The sequence below is a fragment of the Rhinatrema bivittatum genome, chromosome 16 (assembly GCF_901001135.1).
Source record: "Rhinatrema bivittatum chromosome 16, aRhiBiv1.1, whole genome shotgun sequence".
In the NCBI taxonomy this organism is placed as follows: Eukaryota; Metazoa; Chordata; class Amphibia; order Gymnophiona; family Rhinatrematidae; genus Rhinatrema; species Rhinatrema bivittatum.
In genome coordinates this window covers 15,511,078-15,525,771 of record NC_042630.1, presented here as the reverse complement: position 1 = coordinate 15,525,771, position 14,694 = coordinate 15,511,078, and the positions used below count along the sequence as shown (strand labels likewise).

Here is a 14,694-nt window from a genome sequence, read left to right as displayed (position 1 = left end):
CTTGAAAGTTGTTCCAGAATAATTCACCAAGTAATTGAATTTCGTACAGGAGCCTTGTTTTCCTGCAAAAAGAAAAGAAAAGTAAACTTAAAAAAGAGATTATCGAATCAAGTCCTATAAGCTCTCGGTTGAGCACCACCAACAGAAGAGACTAAGAAAGAGAAATGGGAAAAGAAGTGGCATGTCATGAAGTCTTTGCAGTAGAAGAAAGGAGACAGCGACTTCCAGTTATCGATGACTATCGCCAACACAATGGAGTGGCTTCCAGTTACCAATGACCATTGTCAGTTCCACTGATGATGTCCACACTGCAAGCCATTTAGCAGCCAAGTGGCTAGAGCAGCGGGCTGGGAAGCAAGGGTTCAAACCCAATACCACTCCTTGTGACCCCTGGGCAAGTCACTTTACCTTCCATTGCCTCAGGTACAAACTATATTATAAGCCCTTCGGGAATAGGGAAACACCTACAGTACCCGAATGTAATCTGCTTTGAAGTTCCAAAAAGCAGAAAATTAATAATAATAATTAATTAAGCCAATATAAAGTGATTGCTGAAAGAGATTTCTATATCATTGATAGTTTATTAAAGAGATCAATTATACCAAAAGAATTAACAGTTGAACATCTTTATTTTGGCAAAATGATGATGTATACAGCGAAAGTTAACCCTTCCCAACTAAAGGTAGCATGGTGATCAGATGATGTTGACACAAAGCCCTTATTTTTTCTTCCAAGCTTCTTTTCATAAGAGATGTTCATCTCATACGATTCCATGCAATTTCAAATATAATCTGGTACATTTTTAATAATGTATGTGCAGTCATTCCTAGATGGCCTTTATCTTCTTGCTTTTCCCAGTTGGTTTCTCTAAGAGCTGTTCTCGGGTATTCATGTCAGGTCTCAGCAACATGATGTAACACTTGGGGAAAAAAATACAAATGAGAATGCCTGCACTGGAAGAGATGATTGCAAAGACCTCCACAGCAACTGTGTACTTCCCCTGGGTGCTCAGATAGCCTGGGATGAAGGACAGCCAGACGCTCAGGAACACGAGCATGCTAAACGTGATCCATTTGGCCTCATTGAAGCTATCGGGTAACTTGCGTGCAAAGAAGGCCACCAGGAAGCTGATACATGCCAGAAAGCCCATATATCCCAGCATGCACCAGAGTGCAACATCTGAACAGTCATTGCACTGCCATATGATAGTGCCTGTCTTCAGTTTCATGTTCTTCTCTGGGAAGGGAGGACAGAGCAGAAGCCAGGTGGCACAGATGAGAACTTGAGGAAGTGTACAAGCAGAAACTGTCACAATGGGCACTCGGGGCCCCATCCACCCCTTCAAATTACTGTTGGGCTTGGTGACACTGAAGGCAATAACCACCATGATGGTCTTGCCCAACACACAAGAAACACAGAGGACAAAGATGACACCAAAGGCAGGTTGGCGGAGCAGGCAGGTTATTGGATGAGGATACCCAATAAACAGCAGAGAACAGAAAAAACTCATCAATAGAGCCCCCAAGAGAAGGAAGGAGAGCTCTCTATGATTGGCTTTAGCGATGGGAGTATCCTGATTCTTGATGAAGACGCACAGTATGGCAGCTGTGATAATGGAGTAGAATATGGCAACAGCAGCCAAACTGGTACCCAAGCCCTCCTGATAAGAGAGGAATTCTATTCTCTTCGGGACACAATCACTTCTTTTCTCATTGGGCTTCTGGTCATGTGGACATGGCCAACAATTAGTGGAGTCTAAAAATAAAAATCAATCACTTTTCTTAACATGAGGGACAATAATAGTGTTTCAAACACAAATTTATTTTCACCATCTACTGAACCGTCTAATAAGACTGATCTTTAAAAATATTTGGGGTAGTTTTTGGTTTTTCAAACTTCATTTCAGTTTCCTAGGGAACTTTTCATCCAATGTATTTATTTATTTTATTTAAAATCTTTTCTGTACCATCATTAAGTTATATATCATCACAACGGTTTACATATAGTCACATAAATTCAGTAGGTGAATGTGTACAATGGTTCATTCTAACAAGTGCCAAAGGGTTCGGTTACATCATGTCCAATTAAAAACTTGTTTGAAGGGTGAGTTAGATTTGACCATATATACATGTAAGTTACTTCTTTACAGGTATAATTCTTTACAGACAAAATTTGAATGTATTTCGTCTGGTACCTGTCACATTGGAAATCTCCTCCTCGGCACACGGGAGGCAGTTGAAGCAGCAAATGGGTTGTCCCTTCTGAAGCAACTTCCTATACCCAGCAGGGCAACTTTTGCTGCACACAGAATGTGGGACCTAGTAAGATAAAGTGTGGAAATCTTCAGCTATATTACATGTGTGACAGGACTTTGACAGTCAATAACATTTGCTCCCAAGTGATTTTTCCAACAATGGTCAGTGGGAGGAGATTTTTGGTATTCAGGATTCCTTCCCTTGCCATAACCCCAAACTTTGGGGGAAAGTCTTCAGTGGAGTATAAAATCCCCTGGAGTATGCTCAGTGAACAGTGGGCTAAAGGTTGAAGAAAAAGAAAGACACTAGAAATCATCTCTGATTCTCAAGTGAGAGGGAGGAAGTGAGATGTGGAGTGGGAGTATCTGGCTTTTCCTTATCTCTAGGGGTCTTGATCAACAGTTGAAGGTTCTTTGATTTGAGAGGATTTTTGGAAGAATATTGATCTAGTCCGGATGGAAGTGTGTTCCCGAGGATCCTGAAAGGCTGCATCTAAAATTTTGCCAGAGCTATCAGCTATAGCAAGGGTGAGAAGAAGTTGAGAGTTTTTGCTAAGAAACTCAAGACACCAGAAAACTTGAGAGTTGGATGACAGTTTTGAGAGTTTTCAACCATTTGAACATCGTTAGTATTTTTTGAGCTTGGGGTCTTTTTCCAATTTTTGACCAGTGCATGCTGGAACTACACTCCAGTTACCCTACCCTTCAATGGAAGGGTTCCTCAACATGGATGGTGGTGCAAGAGAAAGGACACTTGTAACAGATGAGTTGTGCATTGCAAACAGGGGACCAACTGCACATGTGTAGATTTTAATTATGCACACAGAATCTTCACAAATTGGAACTGTAGGCTCATGAGTTAGGCTGATAAGAAAATCATTCAGCTATGTTGCTGTCCTACCTCTGTGCTTTGCATGTTCCATTGAATAGCGCTGATATTTATATGCATCTCCTGTCCCTTGGGTGCCCTGGAGTCAAATCTTCCTATCTTCACATAGTTGATGTTACCATCAGGCTTCAAGTGCCAGTTGATGATGTCATACACAGCAGGAGGGTTGCCATTGTTGTCAAAGTACATCTCCTCCCCCATCTTATGCCTGAAACGTACCATCTTCATGTAATGCAGGAGCTGAGGGGGAAAAGATGGAAAACTGAATCCATCACACAATTGACAAGGCTGGTTTTTCTCTTTGTCCCTTACTTCAGAATGGGCACTTGTGCCCAAAAACTTGACTACCAGTAAAGCTTTTCAAGATCCTTCTGGTATTTTGTGTAAAGGACAGCATTAAGGTAAAAGATAGTTAGGCTTTGTTTAAGCTTGTTTTAGAAATAATTGACAATGTACAAAAACAGTTGATAGTGATCTATCCCCCTTTCAATGATACATAACAGAGCCATGTGAAGAACTCTAGTTATCCCACCAAGAAATAATATCTAGCTTCAGGCTTTGGATCTGTTCACTTCTTAATGCACTAGAAAGATGGCATAGGACTCTTTTATAAATAAATGATAAATTGATAATAAGTATTTGACCTTCTTTTACAAGATCACTTCACAAGGCTACCATCCCCAAGTCATTTTCTAAACTCAATAGATTCTGAATTTAAGATTCCATAGCCCTATTGAGGACCATATTTCAGGGCCAATGCAAGAGTATTTAGCACCCTGGCTGAACCTTTGGTTAAGCACCTCATTCCCCCAACTTACCTACTGAAAGCAGCTCCAGCATAGTACTCCCTCCTATCAGTAGCAGTGGCTCCAGCCCACTGTGTCTCCAACTAGCAGGACTTTGCTCTAGATGACCGCCTAGTTTATCTAATGGAAACAACGACCCTGCCATATTCAAAAGGTGTTGTCTAGCTAGTAGGGGTGTGCATTCGTTTGACGTATTGTGAATCCGCAACGTATATGCCATATTCATTGTATTCTTGGGGGTTCCAAAACGTATGGCGAACCCCCACGAATACAACAGATCACCAACGAATAGGCCCCCTGACCCCCCCAAGACTTGCCAAAAGTCCCTGGTTGCCCTTACTATGTCACAGGGGCTATCGGCGCCATTTTGAATACTGGCAGCCGACAGCCCGAGTGCAGGAGATCGCTCCAGGAACCCCGCTGGACCACCAGGTACTTTTGGCAAGTCTTGGGGGGGTCAGGAGGGTGGGGGGTTGTAGATAAATAACTTTAAAAGGTTGGGATGGGGTTTTTTGAGGGGAACAAATGTATTTTTGACATATGAATGGATCGGGGGCCCCCGAGAACAGATGCAACAGATTTGGGCCCCTACGAATCTGAATCCCGAATGGGACAAATCCATCCCTGCTGCACATCCCTACCAGCTAGTTTTGGGAATTAAACCCCTCCCCACCACTGACTGGCTAAATTGTGTCTGAGCAAAAGGTTGCTTGCATAAAATTTAGTCAGATAAAAGGAGGTGGCACGGAGGACATTCCCAGGGAGTGGTTTAACTTTAGACTGGATATTTAGCAACTCTTTTAGCTGGATAAGTGCCACTGAATATCTGGATAAAGATAACCAGTGCACTTTTGAATATAGACCTCTATAAGCTTATCTTTTGAATATAATGTCACCATAGAGAAACTAAAAGAAAGTAAACATTCACAAAAGAACATTGTATGTTTTACCTGCCACGGTTTGAAATCCCAGATGTCAGCACACGTGTTATTAATGAAAGGTCCTTTCCCTGGCACACAGGAATGCATGTTCTGTAGGGCATATGCTATGGCATAAACTGCATTGTATACATTGAAGCTGACTCTTAGGTTGGATTCACCAAAATAAGGGCTGTTGTAGTCTTCCAGTTTTTCTGCTCCAGTGCAGGGGACTCTGGTTGCTCCACTGTCCCTGGTATGGCTGTCTTCAGGTGTTGGCCACTGACAATTGAAGGCCGTCTCCCAGAACAAGTGAACAAATATGTCTTCTGTAGAGGTAAAAGGGTGGATTTTGAGGAGGAACTTTTTAAACCCTGGCATCTTACCTTCGTAGATGGCAAATCCAATGCTGCCACTTAAAAGCCTGGCAAACTGTTGAATGGAGACACTGGGAGAGGTTGACCAAGCTTCACTGGCAATCCACACCTTCCCCGTGACATTTCTTCTTGAAAGTCCATCCAGTATTGGCTGAATGTAAGGTTCAGAAGAGAAGAGAACAATGGCATTAGCAGAAGATCTCAGGACCACTTCAATTATTTGGTTGGTCTTTTTGGTTGAAGGGACCACAGGAATGGTTTCATGAAAAGCTATACAGGCTCCAAACCTCAGTAGCTCCTCTTTCACGATTTGCGCCCCGATTTCACCATAGGCATCTTCAGTGGAGAGCAATCCCACCCATGTCCAGCCAAAGTACAGCACCATCTGAGCCATTCCCTGGGCCTGGACAGTATCGCTGGGGATGGTGCGTAGGAAGGAGGGAAACTGATTCTTGTCACTGAGTAGAGGACTAGATGCAAAATAACTGACCTGTTAGAGATGAACTTTAATTGTTTACTGAGCACCATGAATGCTACACAAAGTAGATCGCAAAGTCCCCCTTCAATGCCAGATCACCAGGACTCCTTGTTAAATTCTGATCTGTGCAAATGACATTCAAAACACACCTGAACCACAGATCTGCAAGATCAACTTTGGCTGCTGCCCAGTCAAAGAAAACAGGCTAGAGCACTGGCCAGCAATTCAGAAGAAGTCCTGAGATATGAGTTCAGGATTTTCCCCTGCCACTTATTTTCTCTGTGATCTTGTTCCCCTTCACCCTTGAGACTCAATGCAAAACAAAGCATGTCTCTTAATCTTAGTTTCTGGGTCAACAATTTGCTAGAAGTTATAAATTATCTGCAAATTGTGGTACTTTTCATTTGTTCAAAATAAGACTTAGCAAAACTCGTTTTTGTACTTGAGCCTTTGAGAATATTCAGGGGAATTGTTTGGATATCTTAAAGAACCATCTCAAACTTTTCTAGATAAGAATCATAGCTCTTACCTGTGGGTACCTGTAAAGTCCCAGCAATGTTGCCATGGACATTGACTTTGTGGAACCTGTCTCTCCAATGATAGCAGCCAGCGAGGATGGAATCTGGCAGTGGTAGTTAGGGACACATCCTCCTTTCTCCGTAAGAATCCATAGTGTGCACTTTATGGTCCTTTCTAGAGCCAAGCAGGAGTCGTATATCAAGAAGCCCAAGGTGACATTGGGAAGAAGGATCTGGTTGTGGTTGATTTCGTCGAGGGCAAAAGCCAGCGATAGAGCCCAACGATAACGTCTTTCAATGAATCTAAACAGAAATATATGAAATATATGAAGAAAAGACTGACAAGAGTAGTGAAACTTTCTAGTACCCATATTGGTCCTGGAGAAGGCTGGATTCTTTGATATCTTTTATTGGACCAAGATAAGAATTGCATATTTATTTATTTATTTACTTACTTACTTACTTTTTAACCTCTTTAGCCTTTCTTCATAAGATAATTTTTCCATCCCCTTTATCATTTTTGTTGCCCTTTTTCTGTACCTTTTCTAATTCCGTTATATCTTTCTTGGATGGAGCAACTAGAACTCCCGCTTAGACGGTCAGAATCCTGCCCAATTCACGGTGTACAAAAACTTTTAATTAGATAAAATAAATAAATAAATAGAACTGTACACAAAGCTCAAGCTGCGGTCACACAATAAATCTATGCAAAGACATTATGATGGTCACAGTTTTATTCTCCATTTCCTTCCAAATAATTCCTATTTGCTTTTTTTTTAATCATCACAGCACAACTGAGCTGGTTTATAGTTTCTTGGATCATCCCAGAGCCCTTTTTTGAAAATTGGTGTTATATTGGCCACCCTACAGCCTTCAGACATAGTGACTGATTTTAATAACAGATTGCTAGTAACAGATCTACAATTTCTTATTTGAGTTCTGTTAGAACTCTGGGATGAATACCAGCTAGGCCTGGTGATTTGTTAATATTTAGTTTGTCATGTTGCTTTATATCAGTGGTTCTCAACCCTGTCCTGGGGACCCCCCCAGCCAGTCGGGTTTTCATGATATCCACAATGAATATGCATGAGAAAATTTTGCATGCTATGGAGGCAGTGTATGCAAATTTTCTCTCATGCATATTCATTGTGGATATCATGAAAACCCGACTGGCTGGGGGGGTCCCCAGGACAGGGTTGAGAACCACTGCTTTATATCATCTTCCATTTTCACAGTAATTTCTTCCGTTCCTCTGAATCATCATCTTCAAAGATCACTACCAGTGTGGGTATCTCCCCAACATCCTCCTCAATACAGACCAAAGCAAAGAGCTCATTTAGTTTTTCTGCTATGTCCCTGTCCACCCTGTCACCCTCTTGCTTTTGATGTACTTGAGAAGAAGAAAAGGAAGTGCTGGGGTAGGGATGAAGAATGTGGAAGGGAGTGCTGCAGTCAGACTGGTTAGGTGAACAGTAATTACGGGCCTCTGAAGAATTTCAGCAGATTTTAGCTAGTTGATTTAAATTTCCTAAGGCCTGAATCCAATTTTGACTTACTCAAATCACCATCTGGATGTCATCTGTGCAAAAGAAGTAGGTTTCAAAAATATCCCCCAAAGGAATATGTTGAACAGTAGGGGAGAACAACACTTGTGTACACCACAACATAATGAATAGGAACCAAATGTCTTATCTCTCAGAAAGACATAGTGATACATATCTGATAAGAAAAAAAAGAGCTCATCCACTTTAGGATCAATTCAACCAACCCTTGATAGGACAATCGCTTCATTAAAATGTTGTAATTAAACTGTCAAATGCGGCACTGACGACCAGTAAGACAAGGAGAGAGTTACTTCCCTTGTCCACATAGTAATCATAGCAATGGTGGCAGAAAAAGACAAAATGGTCCATCCAGTCTGCTCAGAAAGCTTCTTATGGTAACAACTGCTGCTCTGTGCAGGTTACCTCCATATTTCTGTTACGGGTAGTAATATTAACAATCAAACCAAACAGCTGCCAAACCCGTAACAAAATTATTGCTAGCAACATTTTTACAGGGTGAGCAGCCTTCCAGATAATTCATACAATGCTGTTGCTTGAATGCGTTTTGCTTTTGGACTTGGCCGTAAAAGCAGTCCTGCATTTTTTCTCTAATGTTTGTGTATCAGTACCCTGGACCATAAAGGTCAGGGCCCAGTGTTGGCTGTCATCTGAATCCTATTCCCCTATTCTCCCCACTGCCGACAAAGTGGAGAGTGATGCTGCAGTTGCATAAAATCATGTAAACTAAGTGGTTAAGGGTAGTAATCCTTATATCTTCTGTTAGGGGTAATAGCGCTATCACTCCATGCTGGTTATCTCCCATGAGCCCTTTTCTTAATTTCCATCTCTAGCCTTTAGGGATCCACAGTGTTTATCCCATGCCTTTTTGAATTTGTTTACTGTTTTTGTCTTCACCACCTCCTCTGGAAGGGCATCCCAGGCATCCACCACCCTCTCTGTGAATACATTTTTCCTGATATTAGTTCGGAGTCATCCCCCCCCCCCCCGATGTTTCATCCCTAGTTCTACTGTTGGCTTTCCTACTGAAAAGTTTTGAGGAATATGCATCTTTAAAACCCTTCAGGTATCTGAAGGTCTGTATCCTATCTCCCCTTCAGCTCCTCTCTTCCAAGGGGTACATATTCAGATCCTTCAGCCTCTCCTCATAAGTCTTCTGATACAGACCCCACACCATTTTGGTCGCCCTTCTCTGGACTGCCTCTGACCTGTCTCTATCCTTTTTGAGATACGGTCTCCAGAACCGATCATATCCTCACCAAGGACCTGTACAAGGGGATTATCCCCTCCTTTTCCTTACTGGTTATTCCTCTCTCTATGCAGCCCAGCATCCTTCCGGCTGGGCTGCATTGAGAGAGAGGAATAACCATCAAGAAAAAGGGGATGATAATGCCCTACAGGATATCTGCAAATGCAGTCAGTTCTATCTCTGGACTTGATATTTCCTAAACCCGGATTGATAAGAATCTAGGAAAGACATCTTATCTATAAAATCCTGCAGTCAAACTAACATAACTTCCTCCAAAGTGATTCCCAAGAAGGGGATTATTGGAGGCTGGGCAAGAGTTATCCTGGAGCCATATTGCATCCGTTAAAGCATAAGTCACTTTTCCATTCCTTGAAGATGTAATTGTAATTACATATAAAGACATGCAGCATCTAATAGCTCCTCTTTTCCTGCCAGAATCATGTCAAAAGGGCACAGATCTCCCAAGAAAGTGGTTGCATGCATATCTTGTAAAAGAATTACTATATCTTCTTTTTTATTATTAATTATTATTTTATATTTTATATTATTTATATTATTTTATAATAATAATATTAATGAGATCTTGTTTGAAAAATAGCTAACCAGAGTATTATAAGGTCAATTTTGTAATGTAAAGCAATATCATCTCCTGGATACAATCATCCATCAACAATTTTAAATTTAAGACTAGTCCCAGCCATCAATATAATTGACGCAAAGTAGACTCTTTTTCCCTCTGATAAATTTTTGCTGAGTTCCTGTAAGTTAGTTTGTCCTCAGTAGCTGTTGTCTTATGTCACAACCTTTCTGTGCAGCATAGCTCTCTTTTATGCTGTTACAATTCAACTAAAAACCAAGGGGACAACAACCCGTATCTAAAAGCTCACATTCCTTCTGGAGCTAATAAAGCATTCTGTTCCATAGTTCTTCTTGAACACTAATGTTTCTGTTTAGTAGAGATGGAGCTAAATCAGACAAATGATCCACAAAGTGTCCTGGATCAAAAAAAATTAGTTATCTCTAACTTTCTAATAGACTTTACTACTTTGTATATGAGATTTCAAGATCAGCTAGACCTCTTATTCCGCTTAAGTGCTCTGCAGTTATTATTTAAAGAAAATTGACCGGGAGATATAGGGGGCAATTTCCAAACTTTTTATAGCTCTCTGAGGTCCCAGGACTTGGAACAGCTGCTGGCAGGCAGGAGGAATGGCTCTTCCCTGCTCTGCTGCGTCCATTCCAGCTCTTATGCCTCCTATCCTCATGGCGACAGGAAGCACAGGAACAGGAGGGGCTGGAGCAGGAATCAAAGCAGCTCATCTCTGCTACACGAGAGTCAGCATCAAAGAGAATGGCAACCAAGGGCATTGCCTAGCACTGTCCTTGGTTGCCATTTTAAGGTCTATCTCACTAGAATTGATTTGCAAAGCTGAGGTTTGGAGCTAAATTCACACATTCACCACTCACCATTGCCTAGAAATGGAGTCTCATCTGGATTATAACTTTGACTGTCCAGCCTAGAAGGCATATATGTATGCTGCAAAAGTCAACATCCTCCCTCCTATATTCAAATTCTCTTCTTTTCTGCACAAAGATGGTGCTATATATGAATTTATAAAATGATATCATCCAAAGAAAGAACTTGTGCTGTTGCAAGTCAACAACAACATGATTTTTGGATAATTTTTATGTTAAGCTAACAAAAGTTATCACACAGCCTGCAAAGGCTCCATTTTATTTTTTCAAGGACCACGATGACTACTAGAACTTTGTCCTGTGGAGTTTAAAATGAATATGAAACAAAACTCACTCATGGCATGTGATGGGCCTGGGGTACTCAGTGAAATACATCTCTGATTCCCTTAAGTTATGTACTGGGAAGATGCCTCCAATGATGATGTCTCCAAGCTTTGCGTAACCAGCCTCACTTAGGTTTCTCAAGGTGCAGCCCTGGGTGTCGGTAGGCCAGACAGACCATGGCAGGACCAATAGGACCAGCAGCATAGGCAAGCTCATTTCCTTGAATAGCCCAGAGTCCACTCCTGGACTGATGAGAACAAAATGGAGTCAGTAGAGAGAATGGTAACTATCAGGAATCTGCGCAAAGATGGGAGGTATCCAAGTCTCATTTTGTGTTGGGCATTTCTATCGAAGAGATGGGGCAGACTTGATGGTCTGCTTAAATAGTTATAAACTGGCTTTCAGTGAGTCCCTCTCACAGTTGATTGCAGTTTGATATCTTGTAGCCTATATTCACAGAATAGTTTTGTAAAGACACATACGTATATATACCAAGTCTACACATTTACATGCATTCTTAAAGAGCTCAAAGCTATTTCTGATTATCAATGTGCAAGAATTCTACTCTTCCCTAGATTCTCTCTACATTTATAGTCCATGAAGCCTGCTGGTAGACTGGGAGCATTCTCCCTCCAGAGAAAATTGAGTCAAGATTGAATTAATTAGAATTCCTTTCTAATTTTACTTCCTTGTCTCTGTGGAGACATAATTATGGCTTTAAATGGTCCTGAAATGTGGAAGAGCCTTGGGACTAGAAGGCTTTAGTGAGTGTCCTACTCATTGTAGTATTTGTCATGAAACAGTCTCATCATGCTTGAATTCTCTCTTCAGACGGCAGAATTGCTGAGTATATTGCTGACACATATACTCAGAGTGCCCTCATGCAGATTTTACATACAATGAGGGCATAGAAGAGGGACTATTTGGTAACAAATGGTCAGCGGAAAGAGGTTATTGAAAATCTTAAAAAAAACCAACTTACAAAGATGTGCAAGCGCTTAACCCTTTGATTTCTCTAAGAATCCATGCATGCAACTCCGTCCTCCCAGGACACCTCCCTGCAGTGAGCGGAACAGCGTGCGTGATAACCATTGAACTGAGGTCAATTTTAGAACAGCCATTTACACTGGTAAAACTGGGTTTTATGCACATAAATGGCTTTGAAGCTTATCCCCTTAAAGGTGAATTTTAAAAGCCTGACGCACGCATCAGCTAGGGGATGCGCGAAGAAGTCAGGCTCGTGCACACTGACCGTATCTTAAAAAGCGCCCAGATACACACGCGTACAACTCGCTGCTCGCACATCTGAAAAGTTTCCAAAAAGGGGGCCGGGTGTGGGCGGGGCATGGACGTTTCGGGGCCTGGACAAAAGATGTGCACCTAAATTAACACCCCGGCGCGTGCCAATGTCCCCAGCTGTGTAACTTTACTTCTGCTATGGATGAAGTGCAAGTCATAAAATAAAAGGATCGAGCCATTTCTGAGGGGTTTAAAGGGTAACTCGAGGGGGGAGGGAATTGGAAGACCTAGCTGTTAACTGAATGAACTTGTGGGTGAACTGGTAAACTGGGAATGGCATGCACCCCTTTTAAAATCCCCTGACTTACCCGATAGAAGCAGGATTTGCACGCCCATGCGTGCCCCCACTTAAAATGTGCCACACATGTGCACATGGCCAGGCTATTTTACAACATGTGCGTATATACACATGCAAGTTAGAATATGGTCACGTCCCTGGGTGCACGCCGACCCACATGTGCCAATGTGTGCCCGCACACCGGTTTGAAAGTTACCGTCTCTTTGACCCCAAGAGAGACAGCTGGGACTTCCATGGCCCTCTCTGACCTCACCCAACCCCCCCTCCTGCTCCCCCCCAAAAGAAAACTCGTGGCCCAGGCCACTTACCCCCATCATAGGGGGTCTCTCTGGGGTCTGGAAGGATACCCACTCACGCTTGCTCTGGTCACTGTACAATTCAAAATGGTGCTGGCTATGCAACATAACTGCAACATCCACACCTGTGACGGGCGCCAAAATTTCATCACTTTGGTGCCGGCTTCCATGCGGCCAACATTATTTTAAATTGTACCTCAACCAAGCAGGAGCCCATGTGGAAGGAACTGAAAATGTCTTTATTCATTGCATTTTTTGCAATTCTTTTTAAGAATGCACATCTCTATTCAACTAAATGATCAAAAAAATTTAACTAAAGGGGAAAAAAAATCCTTCTTCTTTCCCACTTCTCTCTCATGGGCAGGAGTAATGGACGGAAAACCTCATCACCAAAAAAAAAAAAAAATCTCCAACATAGCATTTGCCCATGGGAAAGAGTTAAATTGCAGTAAGTTATGTACTATTAAGGTTAACTTTATATTTGACATGATAGCAGACTGGCAGCCAATCAAAGTTATGCAAAACTGGAATAATATGATCTCTCATATTCATCTATCATATACAAGCCCACGTTCCACAAACATCATATCCAAATAGTTAATTATCAGTGCTAAAAGCAAGTCTCACAATGAACACAGTATCAGAAAATACCATCTCTTGCCTCGCAATGGGCTGCCAACAATGTCAGATAAAATGCACAGAAAGCTCACATTCATTTGCTGGTTACTTGAATCATAAATTGTATAATCCCTCAAAAAAGCAAAAAAGTGAGAAAATACTTGGCTGTGAACGATTCATCTTATCCCAACGCCCAAAGCTGTGTTCAGAATATAATGCCCAACTGGCATGGGCCCACGTTTCGGCATCCTGAATGCCTGCATCAGGGAAAATGATTTACCAAACTCACTGCAAGATACCTGCAAGGCATTTAAAAATGGCGACCAGCGCTGGCATTTTACTTTTCTCTGATGCTGTGCTCACTCTGAGAATTGCTTTTTAGCATTGATAATTAACTCTTGGGATGTGATGTTTTGGGGAACCTGAGCTTGCATAGTTAGATCTTTTGGAAGTTCCTGCTCATGCATTGTTTTGGTAATATGATCTCTTACATTTTTTTCCTGTCATAAACTGTGCTGCTGAATTTTGTAACAACTGTAGAGCTGTAATTCCCTCAAGCTCCCATGCGGGGGTCAAAGGCCAAGCCCGGGGTTTCACTGGAAATTATTGCTACTCCTCCACCCTCCTTCAGAGAAAGAGAAGCCTGGAGGGCAGATTTGGATAAGTTGGGGGGAGGGGGTTTCAGCATCCTGCGTCCAAGTCTCTGTTAGGCTTAGGATATTGGCAGATTCCTCAGTTAGTAGGAAATGTAATTTATCCAGCTTCTTGTGGATGGAATGGGAGTTTAGGAGAATCATCTTGCAGGCAATGTTTTTGCCTAGGGTTTGTGTCTGCCGAATACAAGGCAATAAGAATGGCTCTATGGAATCTTATTTCTCTCCGCGGTTTGGGGGTATAGTTCAGGGCATATCTACCCTGGCCTGTGATTACTGTAATAGGAGAAGAGGCAGGGGGGCTTGACGTATATGATAGTAGTGAAGCACATTTTGGTGTAAAAAGGAGATTCTAGGTGGGAGATGATGTGATTGCAGGTAGGTCCAGGTTGGGTTGGAGGGTAACCCTTGGTCTTTGGTCTTCAGGGGTTTTTTCCTGTTTATTTTTGTAAGTTTGGCACCTTTCTTGAGCGAGCAGTCCATGATTTCACTGTTCCTCCTGAAGTCATTTATTTTTTACCTTCCAGGGGCAGCTTTGTTCTGTTACTGATGACAATTGTCAACCGCAGGTATGGTTTCTAATTACCACTGACCACTGTTGCTGCTAGGCATGGCTTTCAATGCCCAGTAATCATTTTCAACTCCAAAGCATGACTTGCAGTTTACCAATGACCATTATT

The 14,694-nt window shown here is 42.0% G+C and overlaps 1 protein-coding gene across 1 annotated transcript; it reads right to left on the bottom strand.

Annotated features, from left to right (window-relative positions):
• Window positions 1-826: 826 nt before the first annotated feature.
• LOC115077403 (extracellular calcium-sensing receptor-like) lies at window positions 827-13,828 on the bottom strand. The gene is made up of 6 exons (XM_029579692.1): window positions 13,725-13,828; window positions 6,251-6,542; window positions 4,900-5,733; window positions 3,156-3,383; window positions 2,195-2,318; window positions 827-1,755 (listed from the first exon to the last, which is right to left on the bottom strand). Exons 1-6 carry the CDS (start codon window positions 13,826-13,828, stop codon window positions 827-829), a joined length of 2,511 nt encoding a protein of 836 aa, XP_029435552.1.
• Window positions 13,829-14,694: the final 866 nt, after the last annotated feature.

What these genes read in the sequence shown, in the direction of transcription:
- LOC115077403 (XM_029579692.1), bottom strand. Translation starts at nt 13,828, where the DNA reads ATGCATGAGCAGGAACTTCCAAAAGATCTAACTATGCAAGCTCAGGTT. An exon ending in GGGATTTCAAACCGTGGCAG is followed by an intron (nt 3,384 to 4,899) that starts GTAAAACATACA and finishes TTTCCCCCTCAG; the next exon opens with CTCCTGCATTACATGAAGAT. An exon ending in GGAACATGCAAAGCACAGAG is followed by an intron (nt 2,319 to 3,155) that starts GTAGGACAGCAA and finishes TTATCTTACTAG; the next exon opens with GTCCCACATTCTGTGTGCAG.